The sequence below is a fragment of the Nuphar pumila genome, chromosome 6, assembly GCF_984573655.1.
Source record: "Nuphar pumila chromosome 6, dmNupPumi1.hap1.1, whole genome shotgun sequence".
NCBI classification, from domain to species: Eukaryota; Viridiplantae; Streptophyta; class Magnoliopsida; order Nymphaeales; family Nymphaeaceae; genus Nuphar; species Nuphar pumila.
The window spans coordinates 17,563,069-17,576,873 of record NC_143254.1 but is presented as its reverse complement, the minus strand read 5'-3'; the positions used below and the strand labels follow the sequence as shown (position 1 = coordinate 17,576,873).

The 13,805-nt window shown below is 36.1% G+C and overlaps 1 protein-coding gene across 1 annotated transcript in view; it reads right to left on the bottom strand.

Annotated features, from left to right (window-relative positions):
- Positions 1 to 463: 463 nt before the first annotated feature.
- LOC149834155 (beta-glucuronosyltransferase GlcAT14A-like) overlaps positions 464 to 13,805 on the bottom strand; it is a 28,399-nt gene continuing 15,057 nt past the window's right edge. Inside the window, exons 2-4 of the mRNA XM_090011254.1 lie at positions 1,687 to 1,762; positions 1,483 to 1,598; positions 464 to 1,391 (exon numbers count right to left, since the gene is read on the bottom strand). Of these exons, the coding sequence (XP_089867380.1) occupies positions 877 to 1,391; positions 1,483 to 1,598; positions 1,687 to 1,762 (707 nt within the window). The 3' untranslated portion in view covers positions 464 to 876. The remainder of the gene's footprint in view (positions 1,392 to 1,482; positions 1,599 to 1,686; positions 1,763 to 13,805) is intronic.

The window sequence follows — 13,805 nt, the reverse complement described above, 5'->3', positions numbered from 1 at the left end:
CCATGAATTTTCAAGCCTTAAAAAATCCTACTTATTCATCACAATCAGAAGATTCAAGAGCTGGTCCCTTTAAAACCAAGCATGTAGATTACATCTGTATGGTCAAATTGAAAAAATAAAAAATCCACGAATATCTCGATTCACACTTTAGTTCTCACATTTCCATTTCTCATATTCTAGTGGCCTTACACATGAATATCTCTTGATGTAATCCGTCTTATTCACTACAAGCACCTTGAAGAACATCTATACAATCAGATCCACAAAAACTTCAGGTGCCATTTTTCAACAGTCTACAGCAAGTTTTCTTATGAAAATCCTGTCACAAGTTTTACACCGGCCATATGAAAAATTGAACAATGAAACTTGTTTGAGGTTTTATACCTGCCAGCAACATGTATAAGGAAACAAGCACATCAGAAACAATTCAAGAGGACGAGTGTTAGCGTCTCATATATTGCCTTCTCCAAAAACTTTTCTATACATCAAAGAGGGGGAAATGTCAAAAATTGTGATTAGATGGCGTTTATCCCAGAGGCAAACATGACAATTTATTGGACTGAGACTTGGGGCCTCTCCAGAGCAAAAAAAAAGGTGAACAAAAAAAGAAAGGTAGGGGGAAATCAAGCCACACTAGCCTCAATCCAAAAGAATTCACCATGATCATCTCTCCACGACCTTCCTCATACACCAACCAATAAAAGATTATCAAAGACCCAATGAGTAATGAAAGAAGTGCCATCATACACAAGATTGATGTATCCTCTTCTCCACTCAGGCAGATCCTACAACAACCTTATTGGTTTGATGAAGTAGGTCGGTTTCTCTTAATGTCTGAACTGTGTAACCAGCTCTAAAACCTCAAAGAAATGCAAATCACTTGCACTGGCTCGATTGCCACGTCTCATTAGTGATCATCCCTGATATCAAGTCCCCCAATCTCCTTGCCTGAGGCCCTGGCTTGAGGACATTGATGTTCCCCCACTTTGAACATGGATCTAACCACCCATTTATCTTACCAAGGCACCATCCACCAGGAATGACTCCATGCCACCGACGCTTGAGGATTTTGTCATCCACCAATTTCAAAACAGGGTCATCTTCAGCGAAACGTCTGGCAAAAGCTGCACCACTCTCCACCATTTCTTCATAATCTGTGAGGTTGAGGTTTCGTGGCTCTGGCTGTGGAGGAGTGTCCCAGACCAAGTAACGAAGGTCATTGTTCACAGTTGTGTTTTGGAACTGTGGAGAGTTGCAGATGACACTATGGAAATAACCCTCTTGAGATATCACAACATTGGTAAAATACAGTAGCAGAAGACGAGGAAGGTTATCCCATCCCAAAACACAAAATTCAATGAATGATCGGCTAAGAATGGTCCAACGGGATCCTGTTAGAGAGAGAGAGTGTGTGTGTGTGCTCAGTATATATCTAAAATAACAGAGGTAGAAAGAGGAAGATGAGTACCAATCCAGATTCACCTGTGAAGAACTTGAAAGCATCTGGCTTTGGCCGCTTTTGTGTTGCGTAAAATATTGGGGGCTTACGTAATAAGTAAAGACCTGGGTCCACTATAATTGGGTTTGCCCTCTGGTACCTGCACAGAATAATTATAAATAACAACATGAACTCATAAAGTGTAATTGCAAAGAAAGACAGAAGTGCCAGCAACATTTTTCACATACTCTTTCCATCCAAGGTCACTGGTGTGGTCGATAAAGTTGAGGTTTCTTCTTATAGAAGAGAAGGCATGAAGCAAGTCTGCAAATCAAAACAGTAATCAACTCAACTTTTTACTGCTAGGATTAGGAATTTAGGAGTAAAAGAATGATCAAAACGAATAATAAGAGAAAAACTAAGAGTAACAGACAGACACAAACGTCAAGTCATATTTCATGTCAGTTTTATAAGGTTTAATATACTATATTCATTTAAATGCACTTCAAAGGTTTAAGTTTTCTCTCCCACATTTCCTTAATGTTTTGATTTGGGGAAGCCCCAAGCCTGCATCATATTTCCCTGCTTTAGTAATAAAGCAAAAAATGTATTATGGAAGAGGGATGACTATACTATATTATAAAAAAAAGACAAGGAACTACACAGAATGCCATGGAAAACTGAAATTTTCTGTGTTCAGAGCATTGAGAAAACCTCAAAGATTAAACCTCAGATGCCAAGCACACCTTTACAAACCGTGTGAAGTTGTTCACTCTACCTAGCCTCTACAGGGCACCATTTTAGACCATGACTCAACTGCATTTATATTTCAAAGTTGTTTCTCTATAATATGCATATGCTAGTGCATTGTAGTTGGTTGAAAATCTACTAGTTGCAACCTAATCTTGCGACTGAGAGTGTCTGCTACAACATTCGTCTTTCTCGGATGATAGGAGAGGGTGAATTTGTAGTCTTTGATAAACTCCAGTCATCAACGTTGCCTCATATTCAGCTCCTTATGCGAAAACAAGTACTTGAGGCTCTTATGATCGGATAGCACTTCAAACTACTCCCCATATAAGTAGTGACGCCAAATCTTTAAGGCGAATACCACAACTGTTAATTCCAAGTCATAGGTTGAGTAGTTCTTCTCATGAATCTTTAATTGTCGTGAAGCATAGGCAATCACTCTCTCATTCAGTATGCAACCCAAGCCAGTTTTTGGGGCTTCGGTATATACCACGAAGCTACCTTGACCCGAAGGCAAGGTCAACACAGGAGTTGTGATAAGTTTTTTTTTTCAAAATCTGATAACTCACTTCGCACTTCTCATTCCATTCAAACTTAACTCCCTTCCGTATGAGTTTTGTCATGGGTAGGGCAATACGAGAAAAGTCTTGAATAAACCTCCAATAATATTCAGCCAAGCCAAGAAAGCTTTTGATTTCACTAACATTTTTAAGTTGCTCTCAATTCAACACAACTTCCACCTAATTGTGATCCAATTAATAATTAACAAACAAAGGGTCTTATCTCTATTTTTAGACAATTCTTAGCATGATATTTATATAACCAATCAATGCCCAGTATGACATCATACTTTGTCATATCGAGCATGATTACATCAACAGGCAAACTCTGCTTATCTAACACGATGTCTATGTTGGGTACATAATTCTCGCATATTTCCTTAGCCCCCAATGGGTTATATACACTGTAATCAAATAAAATAAGAGTTGTTTGTCCAACGCTTAGACAATACCTTGCACCAAGTCACCCCTTGTCAGTTGTTTCACGGAGGTAGCATAGATATATTCTGATACCTTTTTTTGTGCATTATGTTGTTGTTGTGGCCCCTTCCTCCTGTCGTCAGCTTCCTTCTTGTGGCATTCCCTGATAAAGTGACTCATTGTGCTACAGTAGTCACCCTCCAATCTCGCGGGGACAGGGATGTCCCACATGCTCGTGATTGCATTTCTGACACATTTGAGCTGATCGCTGTTGTGGTAGTCGGGCTACGGGCCGATGTTGTATAACGCCCCAAGATTTCAAACCCGAGAAATGCGTAAAAATTAAAACTTTTCTTTTAAAATCATCAAAGAAGAATTTCTTAGCTTTTGGTCAAAATCTCAGGTGGATTACAAATGATAGATCACAATAATCTTGAATTTTAAGAGGATAACATTTCTCAAAATGATTATATTGCATAAGTCAGAGTAATTACAAAATTCATGATAACATGAATGTTTTTACAGAACATTTAATAATATGAACCCAAAATTCAGTGCCCAGGAAAGGAAAATGATTGGTTCTTTGACGCGTCAGCTTCCTGCAACCATGTCGACTCAGTTACTCATTACCTAAAACGGTTTTTAGTAGGGGGTCAGAACAACCCAACTCCAGAAAATTTGTGACTATTACGTCATACCTCTCTTAAAAGAATTTCGTACTCAAAATTACAATTATAAGGACTACACAAATAATTCGGGGTACTCTCTCATATTGGATTCAGGTTTCCAAGTACGTTCCTTAATGCCATGATGTTGCCAACGTATTTTGACAAGAATAATGGTTTTCGTTTTCAACACCTGATCCCTTTGATCCATGATTTTCATCGGTCTTTCTTCCATAGTCATATCTTCTCGAATGTCCACATCCTCATTCTGAATAACATGCGTCAAATCGTGAATATATTTTCGTCTTATAGAAACATGAAAGACATTATGTATCTGCGTGTATTAAGGAGGTAGCGCTATACGATAAGTTGTTCCTCCAATCCGCTCCAATATTTTGAATGGTTTCACATATCAGGGACTTAATTTTCATTTCTTTCCAAACCGGAATACACTATTGGTTGAGGATACCTTGACAAAAACTATTTCTCCTACATAGAGTGAATTTTTGACATCGTCAATCTGCATAGATCTTCTGTCGACTTTGAGTTGTATGCAACCTTTCTCGGATCATCTGTACCTATTGAGTATAATGTTGTAGTATTATGGGTGAATCTATCGATCGTTGGCCTACCTCATCCCAATAAACTGGTGATCGATAAGGTCTTTCATACAAAGTCTCGTACGAAGCCATCCTGATACTGGCGAATAAGCCAATAGATTGAACCTCACACGAGGTTGGGAACAAATATAGGAAAAGTGATCATCAACTCTACCTGAATCACTCAATCCAGGGATTGAGGCTTATTACCCAAAATATGTAATGCTCGCCACAAAATTTAGAGAACAACACTGAGGCCCCAAGATGAAACTTAATATTTGAAGTTTCAAGAGTATACAAGAAAAAAAATCTTTTTCCTATTTATTCTATGAAATATAACCTAAACTTGGAGAGCATAAACCTCCAAGCTGCTGCATAAGGATAATTTATGCAATAATCCAGTTATTACTAGATCTCTGAACATAAGCTTCATGTTTTCCAACCACCTTGCTATGTAACACATATTCCAAATAATGTTTTTTTGAGAAAATATTACAAAGAATTTACATAGCACAACACCCTTACCAAATTGAAATTATATCAATCAAGCCATGAAAATAAGGTTAATCCAAACTATTCAAGAAGCAGAAAAGACAGCATCTTTACCAAAAAAAGAGAAGGGTATAAACCATACAATTGTCAAAACATACGGATAAAAAGGGATGCCACATGAAAAGTTGGTACTTAAACAGACCTAAAATAAATTTGTCCAAGTCCCCAAGTATGGTGCAGCTGAATTCAAGACTTATTAGAAAGCATATGTTTTTACTTTTGACAAGTATCTAAAGATACCAAAGCTCCAACCAATTGACCTAAACCATTTTTTTTAATTTACACGAAGAAACCACCTCCAGGATCAGAGACCTAGCCGCGCTGGCTTTGCCTCTCAATCTTGTCCTGGAAGCGTAAAACTCTGTGGGCTTACCCCTTGCCCCCAAGGAGTCGCCATGCTTTGGCTTGCGCAAGAAGTGATGCACATGATATTTGAACTTAGACCACCTGCCTAGCGGCCTAGGTCTCATCCCACTACGCCAAACCCCTTTGGGGCGACCTAAACCATTAATATTAGTTTTTTGTGCATTCTCTATTCAGACAAACATTTTTGGACTTATAGTAGTAGTCAATACTAATGGTTAGAAAACTTATTCATCCCTGACCTATACTACCCCATCCCCTTTTTGTGCAGCTACATATTTAACAAGAGATTTAAAAAAGATAACCAATCTTTGACCTTTATCATGACAACAATTCATGACATTGTGACAAGAATTCTCTTTTTTTTCTATTTCCAGCTTTTCCATTTTTTCAATGTTGACCCATATCTTTATTTTATAATTCTTTTTTCTTTTCAAAGATCAGGCTGTTCCAGTTTTTCAGATTTAACCTTTCTTTAATTTTGCAAGATTTTCCAAGAAAATAAAGCATTTTTAAATCCTCACGTCCAATAATATCCTGATACTAGGATCTGTGCTATGGCCTACAGTTTGAAACAAAGACAACCAAATTGAGAAGTTTGATGTGTGTTGGTAAAAGCCAGCAATTAACAAAAACACAAGTATTCCTGCCTCACATTGCCACATGAAAATCATCCTTCTTTGCAATTTTAGTAACACCATTTTTCTTTGCACGTTATCACATAACCCAGACTATCATACCCACAGCAAATAATGCAAAAAGTAGCTGCTAAATGAAACTAAGGACCACAAGTAAAAGGATTACCAAGTGTGCAGTCTATAGGCGATGTCTGATCTAAAGGTAGCTAATGAAATCATGCCAGCTATAAATACAACGTTCTGCTCTAGGCACCCCATCTGTGGACCACTATTTAACATTGATATTGATTGGAATATCCACCCCTGAGAATTGATTACAAGTTGAACTTACAACATACTTATGCTGTGAAAAGAACATATACATTTGTTGATCATAGCATGCCCAGAAAAACATCTTAAAGGCTCCAAAATCCACCTTCACAAATGTTTCCTTTTTTCCATTAGGTAAATAATAGGGCTGAGTAATGGGCTAGCCTGGCTCATAAATTGCATGGGGCCTGATGACAGGTTGTCCAATCAAATTCAGCCCATCAAAGGGCTTGGCCAGGCCTGAGCAGGACCACCAACACGAGCCATCCATGAGGCTTGAGAGCAACTAAAATCAAAGAATTTTAAAATTTTAAAAATTTAATTCATTCTTAATTATTTTTAGCCTCATTATAAGAAGACGGTTCTACATATGAGTGGATCGTCACAGGACACAAATCTACTAGGAGCTTTGGAAATCCTCATGGATCTTCTAATACTAGATAGATCTATATCTTGATTTGGAGAATATTTTTCTATAGCGCATGGAGGATGATCTTCGGTACAACGAGTATAGAATTTCATTGTGTGATTCAACTGTCATTATGAATTTCACTATCATTCTCTTGTGCATCATGTGTGTCCTCTGTAATGAAATGTGTGAAAATACAAAACAAGGGCCTCTAAGGGCTAATAAGATCATAAACACAAAGTGCACATACACTTGTCCTACCAAGGGACAATACAGGAGCACAAAAGCATAATTCAAGCACTAAGTGCATTCAAGACGTCAAAGAATTTAAAAGAGGAACACGAGAACATAAAAAATATAGATTTTATTGAGCATAAATGCTTAAGAGAAGTATTAACATCAATGGGGACAAGCAGTCCCTTTATATACAAAAGGACCCAAGGCACAAATTGAGAGCTCCCAACGGTCACAAATATGACTGTTAAGGTTCCCAACGACCATAGAGCCCCCTACAATATAAAAAGGCCAAAAAAATTAAGAAAAAACAAAAATACAAAATTGTCCTTAGTGGGCATCATCTATTACACTAAGAGAAAAAGATGAAAATACCCCGAGAGTGTATTACCAATTACATCATTATAAATAAAATGTATATATATATATATACAACTTAACATCCTCATTGAGCATTAGTGAAATTTCAATGCTCATGAAGAGACACATAATATGCATGGTAGTCACATAAAAGCATGCCTAACAGTTACATGAAAACATGCATGACAGTCCGATCATGCGTAAAAATACATAATCTGGACCTAGGCAGACACATGAATCTGAATATTTAACATACATAAATCTAAACATTTCACTTGCATAAATCTGAATATTTCACATGTAAATCTGAGCATGCAACATGCCTAAATCTGAACATTCAATCTGAATATTTAACTTGTAAAAATCAGGATATGTAACATGTGAAATTTTGAATATTTAACATGTAGAAATCTGAACATGTAATATGTAAAAATCTGCACATTGAACATGCACATGTGAAAATCTGCACATTAACACGTACAAACCTAAGCATTTGACATATAAAAATCTATACAATAACATGTAAAAAAATCTGTACATTGAGTGTGGGATATATATATAGTTTTTTTTCTTTTCATTTTTTTTCGAAGCTGTACCAGTTTGTGAGTCTGCTCAGCCGCCCAAAAGCCCCCCTTTTTTTATAAACCTGTTGCCCAGTTTTTTTTATATGAATCCACCCCCAGCTGGCAGCAGCCTGCTAGGGCGTGATACATAGGTTCTGCCCAGCTGACTGCAGTCAGCTGGGCGTGACAGAGTACTCACGGTTCAGCCGACTGCAGTCGGCTGGGCATGACAGCATGTAAAACATGCTCAGCCGACCGCAGTCGGCTGGGCTGTTCGCAATCCAAAACAAAAAAAAATCTGTTTCGAAATAAATTTTGATATTCAATCCAACAAAAACAGTTTCTTTTGAGATTTGGGTTTCATTACATGAAACGTGAACAGAGTTGCATCATACATGAACAGTCAGGAAAGAAATATGACTAATAACAGTCTTTAATATATGTGACATGGTCAGGCCTAGTTTGGGTCAGACCTGATCCCAAACCAGTCAGTCGCGGGTTAAGGGTAAGCATGGCTGAACCCCAATCACACACACACACACACACACACACATATATATAAGATGCTGCGGCAAATTCTCATGAACCGAGTATTGTATGGTATGCATACATATCCATACATATAAATACATATGCTTTGACCCACATATATATATATAGTCGTATGTAGGGTATGATCTTATTACAAAATCAAGATTTAAATCAGAAATATCTATCACCAAACATACACATAACGATTTCCATGGGTTAAACATACACAAAAAAGAATCAGATTCATGGCTTCCTTCAAAAACCCCACCTATATCTGATTTAAGCTATTCCCTCCCATTCGAAATAAGAGAGAGGAACCCGTACCTTTTTCGAAGTTCAAAAATGACCGGAAAGCCTTTGATAACCAGAAAGGAAGAAGGCTTCTCTCTCTCTCTCTCTCTCTCTCTCTCTCTCTCTCTCTCTCTCTCTCTCTCTCTCTCTCTCTCTCTCTCTCTCTCTCTCTCTCCTTTTTTCTTTTTTTTTTTGAAGTTTTTATAACGGGGAGGCTCTCTATAAGGTGACGCCCCCCTATGGAATATCATATGGGCTGAAGATAGAGCTTTCCCATATGGGACTCTATCTCCTACCTCCTTTCCATATCTTTCTAGATTTTTTGTTGATTTTTTTGTTGACTTTTTGTTAACTTTTCTAACTCCTATCTTTTTTTTAATTACTTATCTTTTTATCCCACAGTAACTAATGGATTCTTCTAGAGAGTGACGCCCCCTCTAGAAACCCTAATTACTCTTATCTGAAATTTTGAAATTTACTAATTTTAATATTAAAATAATAACTTATTAATTATTTATTAATTAGTAATTATCCAGAAAACTCCAAAGGGTGTCTTATCCCTCTTGGGGTCTTTTCAACTTTAAATTTCCTTAATCTAAACCTGTATTTTAAATTTAAAACTTTAATTTCGTTGGATCTGGATTTTGGATCTTGATCTAAATCTAAGATCCAAATCCATATGAATTTTGACCTGGATCAAATCCTAATTACTATGGGTCTTAGACTGAGTCCAGATCCATATAACTTGGATCATACGAATCCGATCTGATCCGACCCAGAACCGGTCCCATCGAGACGGGTCTTTTTGGAAAAAAAAAACAAATTTCGGGCCAACCGTAGCCCGAATTCAGAAAAATAAAATATCGTTAAACTCATAATTTTGAGGTGCATCTAACGATATATAACTTGAATTTTGCCTCCGAATTTCGTTCAAATTTCGCTTGATTTTAAAAGTCGAAAATAAAAGTTTTTATCACATTTCAGTTGGCTCGTTTAGGTCTTGTCAATGAGACCTGGGCCGGACCCAGATTCAATTGACGTCACTTACTATCGAGCATTTATCGATTTTTCTACAACACTTAGCCAAAATTTAAAAAATCTCTAAATTTAACCAAGTGTAAAAACACACGATATTACATGGAAAGAGCACTCCGAGAGAGAGATCAAGAGAAAGAGAGAGAGGTGTACCTTCTTCTCGTTGCAACAGACTGATAGGGAGAGAACGAAAGAGGGAGAGAACGAAAGGGCAGTAAAAATGAAGCATTCTTGAAATATAATGGGAGGGGATCACCCTTATTTATATACAAAAGAAGGGAGAGAAGGAGATCTCAAAAGAGTTAATGGTCACAAAAAGAGTCGTTGGAGCTTACTCCAACAGCTCTTTTGACTAGTCAACCTAGTGTTGACTAGTGAAACTCTAGTTCAAAAGCTACTAGATAAAATAAGAAATAAAAAAATAAAAAATATATACATCAAAATAATATATATATATACATATATAAAATATATATATATATATACACACCCATTTGTATATATGTATATAATACATATACATATATATATACATATGTATTACACACACATTATATATATATATATATATATATAATTTAACACTCTTCCTCAAACTTACGGTGTAACAACCGAAAGTTTGTCTAAAGGGAAGTGAAACCTGGGGGCAGCGAGGGGTTTGCTGAAGAAATTTGCTAGTTGGTATTCTGAAGTAACATAAAGGCAGATCAATAGTCATGTAGATACTCCTCTCGAACATAATGACAATCAATTTCTATGTGCTTGGCGTATTTGTAAGAAGTGTGATTGCTAGCAATGAAATTGCATTTTTAGTGTCACAGCAGATGCGTGATGTGCTGGTCATTTGTGTTAAAATACTATATATATATACCTGATTGATATATGTATATCAGTCGGGGGTATTTTAGTCTTTTTACACTTTGTATTTAGTACAGTCCATTAGGGACTGAGATGTATTTTTATTTTTTTTACTTTTCTTGTATTAAATGCCAGCTAACTGTTGGGAGGCAATCCAACTAGTCGTTAGACTGCCACCCAACGGTCATAAATATGACTGTTGGAAGGCAGTCCAACCTCCCTTATTCAAAGTGAGGCTCTAATATCTACTCTTGTAAACCAATGCTCTTAGAAGCATTTCATGTGGAGATATAAAGATCTTTTTTATAAAGGCTTTTTGTGCCTTTGTGTTAATGAGTAGTTCATATTTCTTATCTCTTTTATGAGATTGTGATCAGTCCATTAGAGACCATGGTTTTGTTGTGCACTTGTGTAGCCCCTTGTTGGCATTGTATTTGTGCACCATCAATTCATTACATGCTATCAGAGCTTGGCTCTTGAAGAAGTGAAAAGTTATTTTGGGATCATTCACTTGCGGTGGTGCTCCTCAACTCTTAGTCCTCTTCCAACTCCTCTACTCAAAATTCGTGTAATCATTATGGGAGAAAGAGAATTCGCCTCCGTCATCTCCTACAAGCTAAATGAAAACAATTACTTGATTTGGGCAACGGCAATGGAGAATCACATCAAAGGTAAGAAGCTATGGAGTTTTGTTAGTGATACCAATAATGAACCGCAACTCAAATTGACAAGAATAGAAGGAGATCAAGTCAAAGCTTTGTCTGAAGAAGAAAAAGAGACAACTTTTCAAGAATATCAAAACAAGTTGGAGGAATGGGAAGCGAGCAATGCTCAAATTCTCTCATGGTTTATGAATACCATGGAGTTCAAAATCGCCACCAACATTATCAAGTTTAAAAAAGCATGTGATGCATGGATTTTTCTAAAGAGTACCTTCATCCAAAAAGATATGGCTAAGCTATGTTATCTCCAAGACAAGGTACGTAATGCTAAACAAAGAGATAAAAGTGTAAGACATTGTTACGGTATTTTATTTCCTATTTAGGATAAATTAGTCATGTTAGAACCAAAATGAGAAGGTTCGACTATTGAAATGAGAAGGTCTCACATAGAAAGAGAAAATCTTTTTTCTTTTCTTTATGGCCTCCGGCCAGAATTTGAGCAAGTTAATCTTCTTTGCTTCATAAGACCTCGATTCCTTCTACAAGTGAAGCTCTTGCTCAAATTTGCCAAGAGGAAACAAGACTTGGAATGCACAACTCTAATGATGATGTATTACCATGGCAAGACCCAAAAATTTTGTAAAAACGTATAAACCACCTCATTTTGAGAGAAAATTCAATGGAGAAGGACATAATGGAAGAGGATACAAAGGCAAAATTATTTGTCATCATTGTAAGGAACCGGGGCATATAAGACCAGATTGTCCCAAATTTAAGAAAGTGGCCGCCTTAAGTGAAGAACCTCAATAATCAAAGAAAGGCAGCAACTTCAATGATTTGACCATTGCCCAAATAACAAAGGTCGTCTCACAAATTCTTAAGGCCACGCCTTCTACATCCGACGCCATCATCTCCTCTTCTCTTCCAGGTAAGGCTTTTTGGATTTTGGATTCGGGTGTCACTTTTCACATGACTCATAATGAGTCTCTATTATCCGATTGCACTAATTCATAGTTTTCATGTGCATCAACCGTCGATGGTACCTATTTAAAAGTTAAAAGTATAGGAAACCTCAACAATATCTCAAAAAAAAAAATTGTCCCAAAAGTGAAGGTTATTCCAAAATTAGATTTAAATCTTTTTTCAGTATCTCAAATTTCTGATTATAGATGTAAAGTATTCTTCTTATCTAAGGCTTGTTGGGTGAGGGAAGCTGACTGGGCAAGGCTAAAGAAGAAGAGATCTTTATTATATGGATTTCTTGTGTTTACCTAAAAAATCCTTTTGTAATCATGTCAAAGACATTAATTTAGATCTTTGGCATAAAAGATTAGGACATCCAAGTATATCAAAATTATCTCATTTTCCATTTTTGAAAAAAAATTGTAAAGATAAAGATTTTGTACCTAAAGATTGTATACTTGGAAAATGCAAATGGCACTTTTTGGATCTAGAACCTCCATGTCTAATGAAATTTTTTAATTAGTGCATTCGGATGTATGGGGTCCCGCTCCCGTTATGTCAAAAGGTGGTTATTCATATTATGTTATATTCATAGATGATTTTAGTAGACATACTTGGATATATTTCCTCAAACTCAAATCTGAAGTTTTTCATGTTTTAAAAACTTTCATAATCTTGTTAAAAAATCAATTTGAAACAAATATTAAAGTCTTCTGCTCCGACTCAGGGGAGAAGTTTCTTTCAAATGAATTTCAATTGTATCTAAAAACACATGGAATTGTACACCAAAAATCTTGTCCTAGGACTCCTCAACAAAATGGCATTTCTGAAAGAAAGCATCGTCACATTATTGAAACTACTAGGACCTTACTTATTTCAAAAGAAATTTCAAAAAAAAATTGGACCGAAGTTGCTCTAACCGCAGTATGTCTAATAAATAGAATGCCTTCCCAAACATTGGAAAACAAATCTCCTATTGAAAAACTTTTTAAAATTCCTCCCGACTTGAAAATGTTAAGGGTATTTGGATGTAAATCTTTTCTGCTTCTTAAAAAATATATCAAACTCTCTCCTAAAGCTATAAAATGTGTCTTTCTTGGATATGCCAAAAATCAAAAAGGCTATCGATGTTATGATCAAACAAATGATAAGCTTTATGTTTCTAAAAATGTTACATTTCTTGAAAATGAAAATGGATTTGATTTTGAAAAACCTAAGGAAGAATCCGAGTATGCTTTCTTATTTGATTTATTACCTAAATCAAATAATGAAATTGTTGATAATAACATTGGTAATTTCGAATCTATTAATGACTCAAGTGAAGAAAGAGAATCATCTCATAATCTCCTACAATACCCTAGACGAGATAATGGGGAATATCCATGTGCACTTGAAAGATATAATCAATCAACAAATGTCGAAGAAATTAATGTTAGAAGATCTGAACGAATACATAGGCCTCCAAATAGATTTGTTTCTTATGAATCCTTTTCTCCAAACTATAGGACTTGTCTTCTAGCCATTTATTCATATCATGAACCCTCTAACTATAACGAAGCTAAAAACATAAAAGAATGGGTTGAAACCAAGAAAATAGAATTAGAT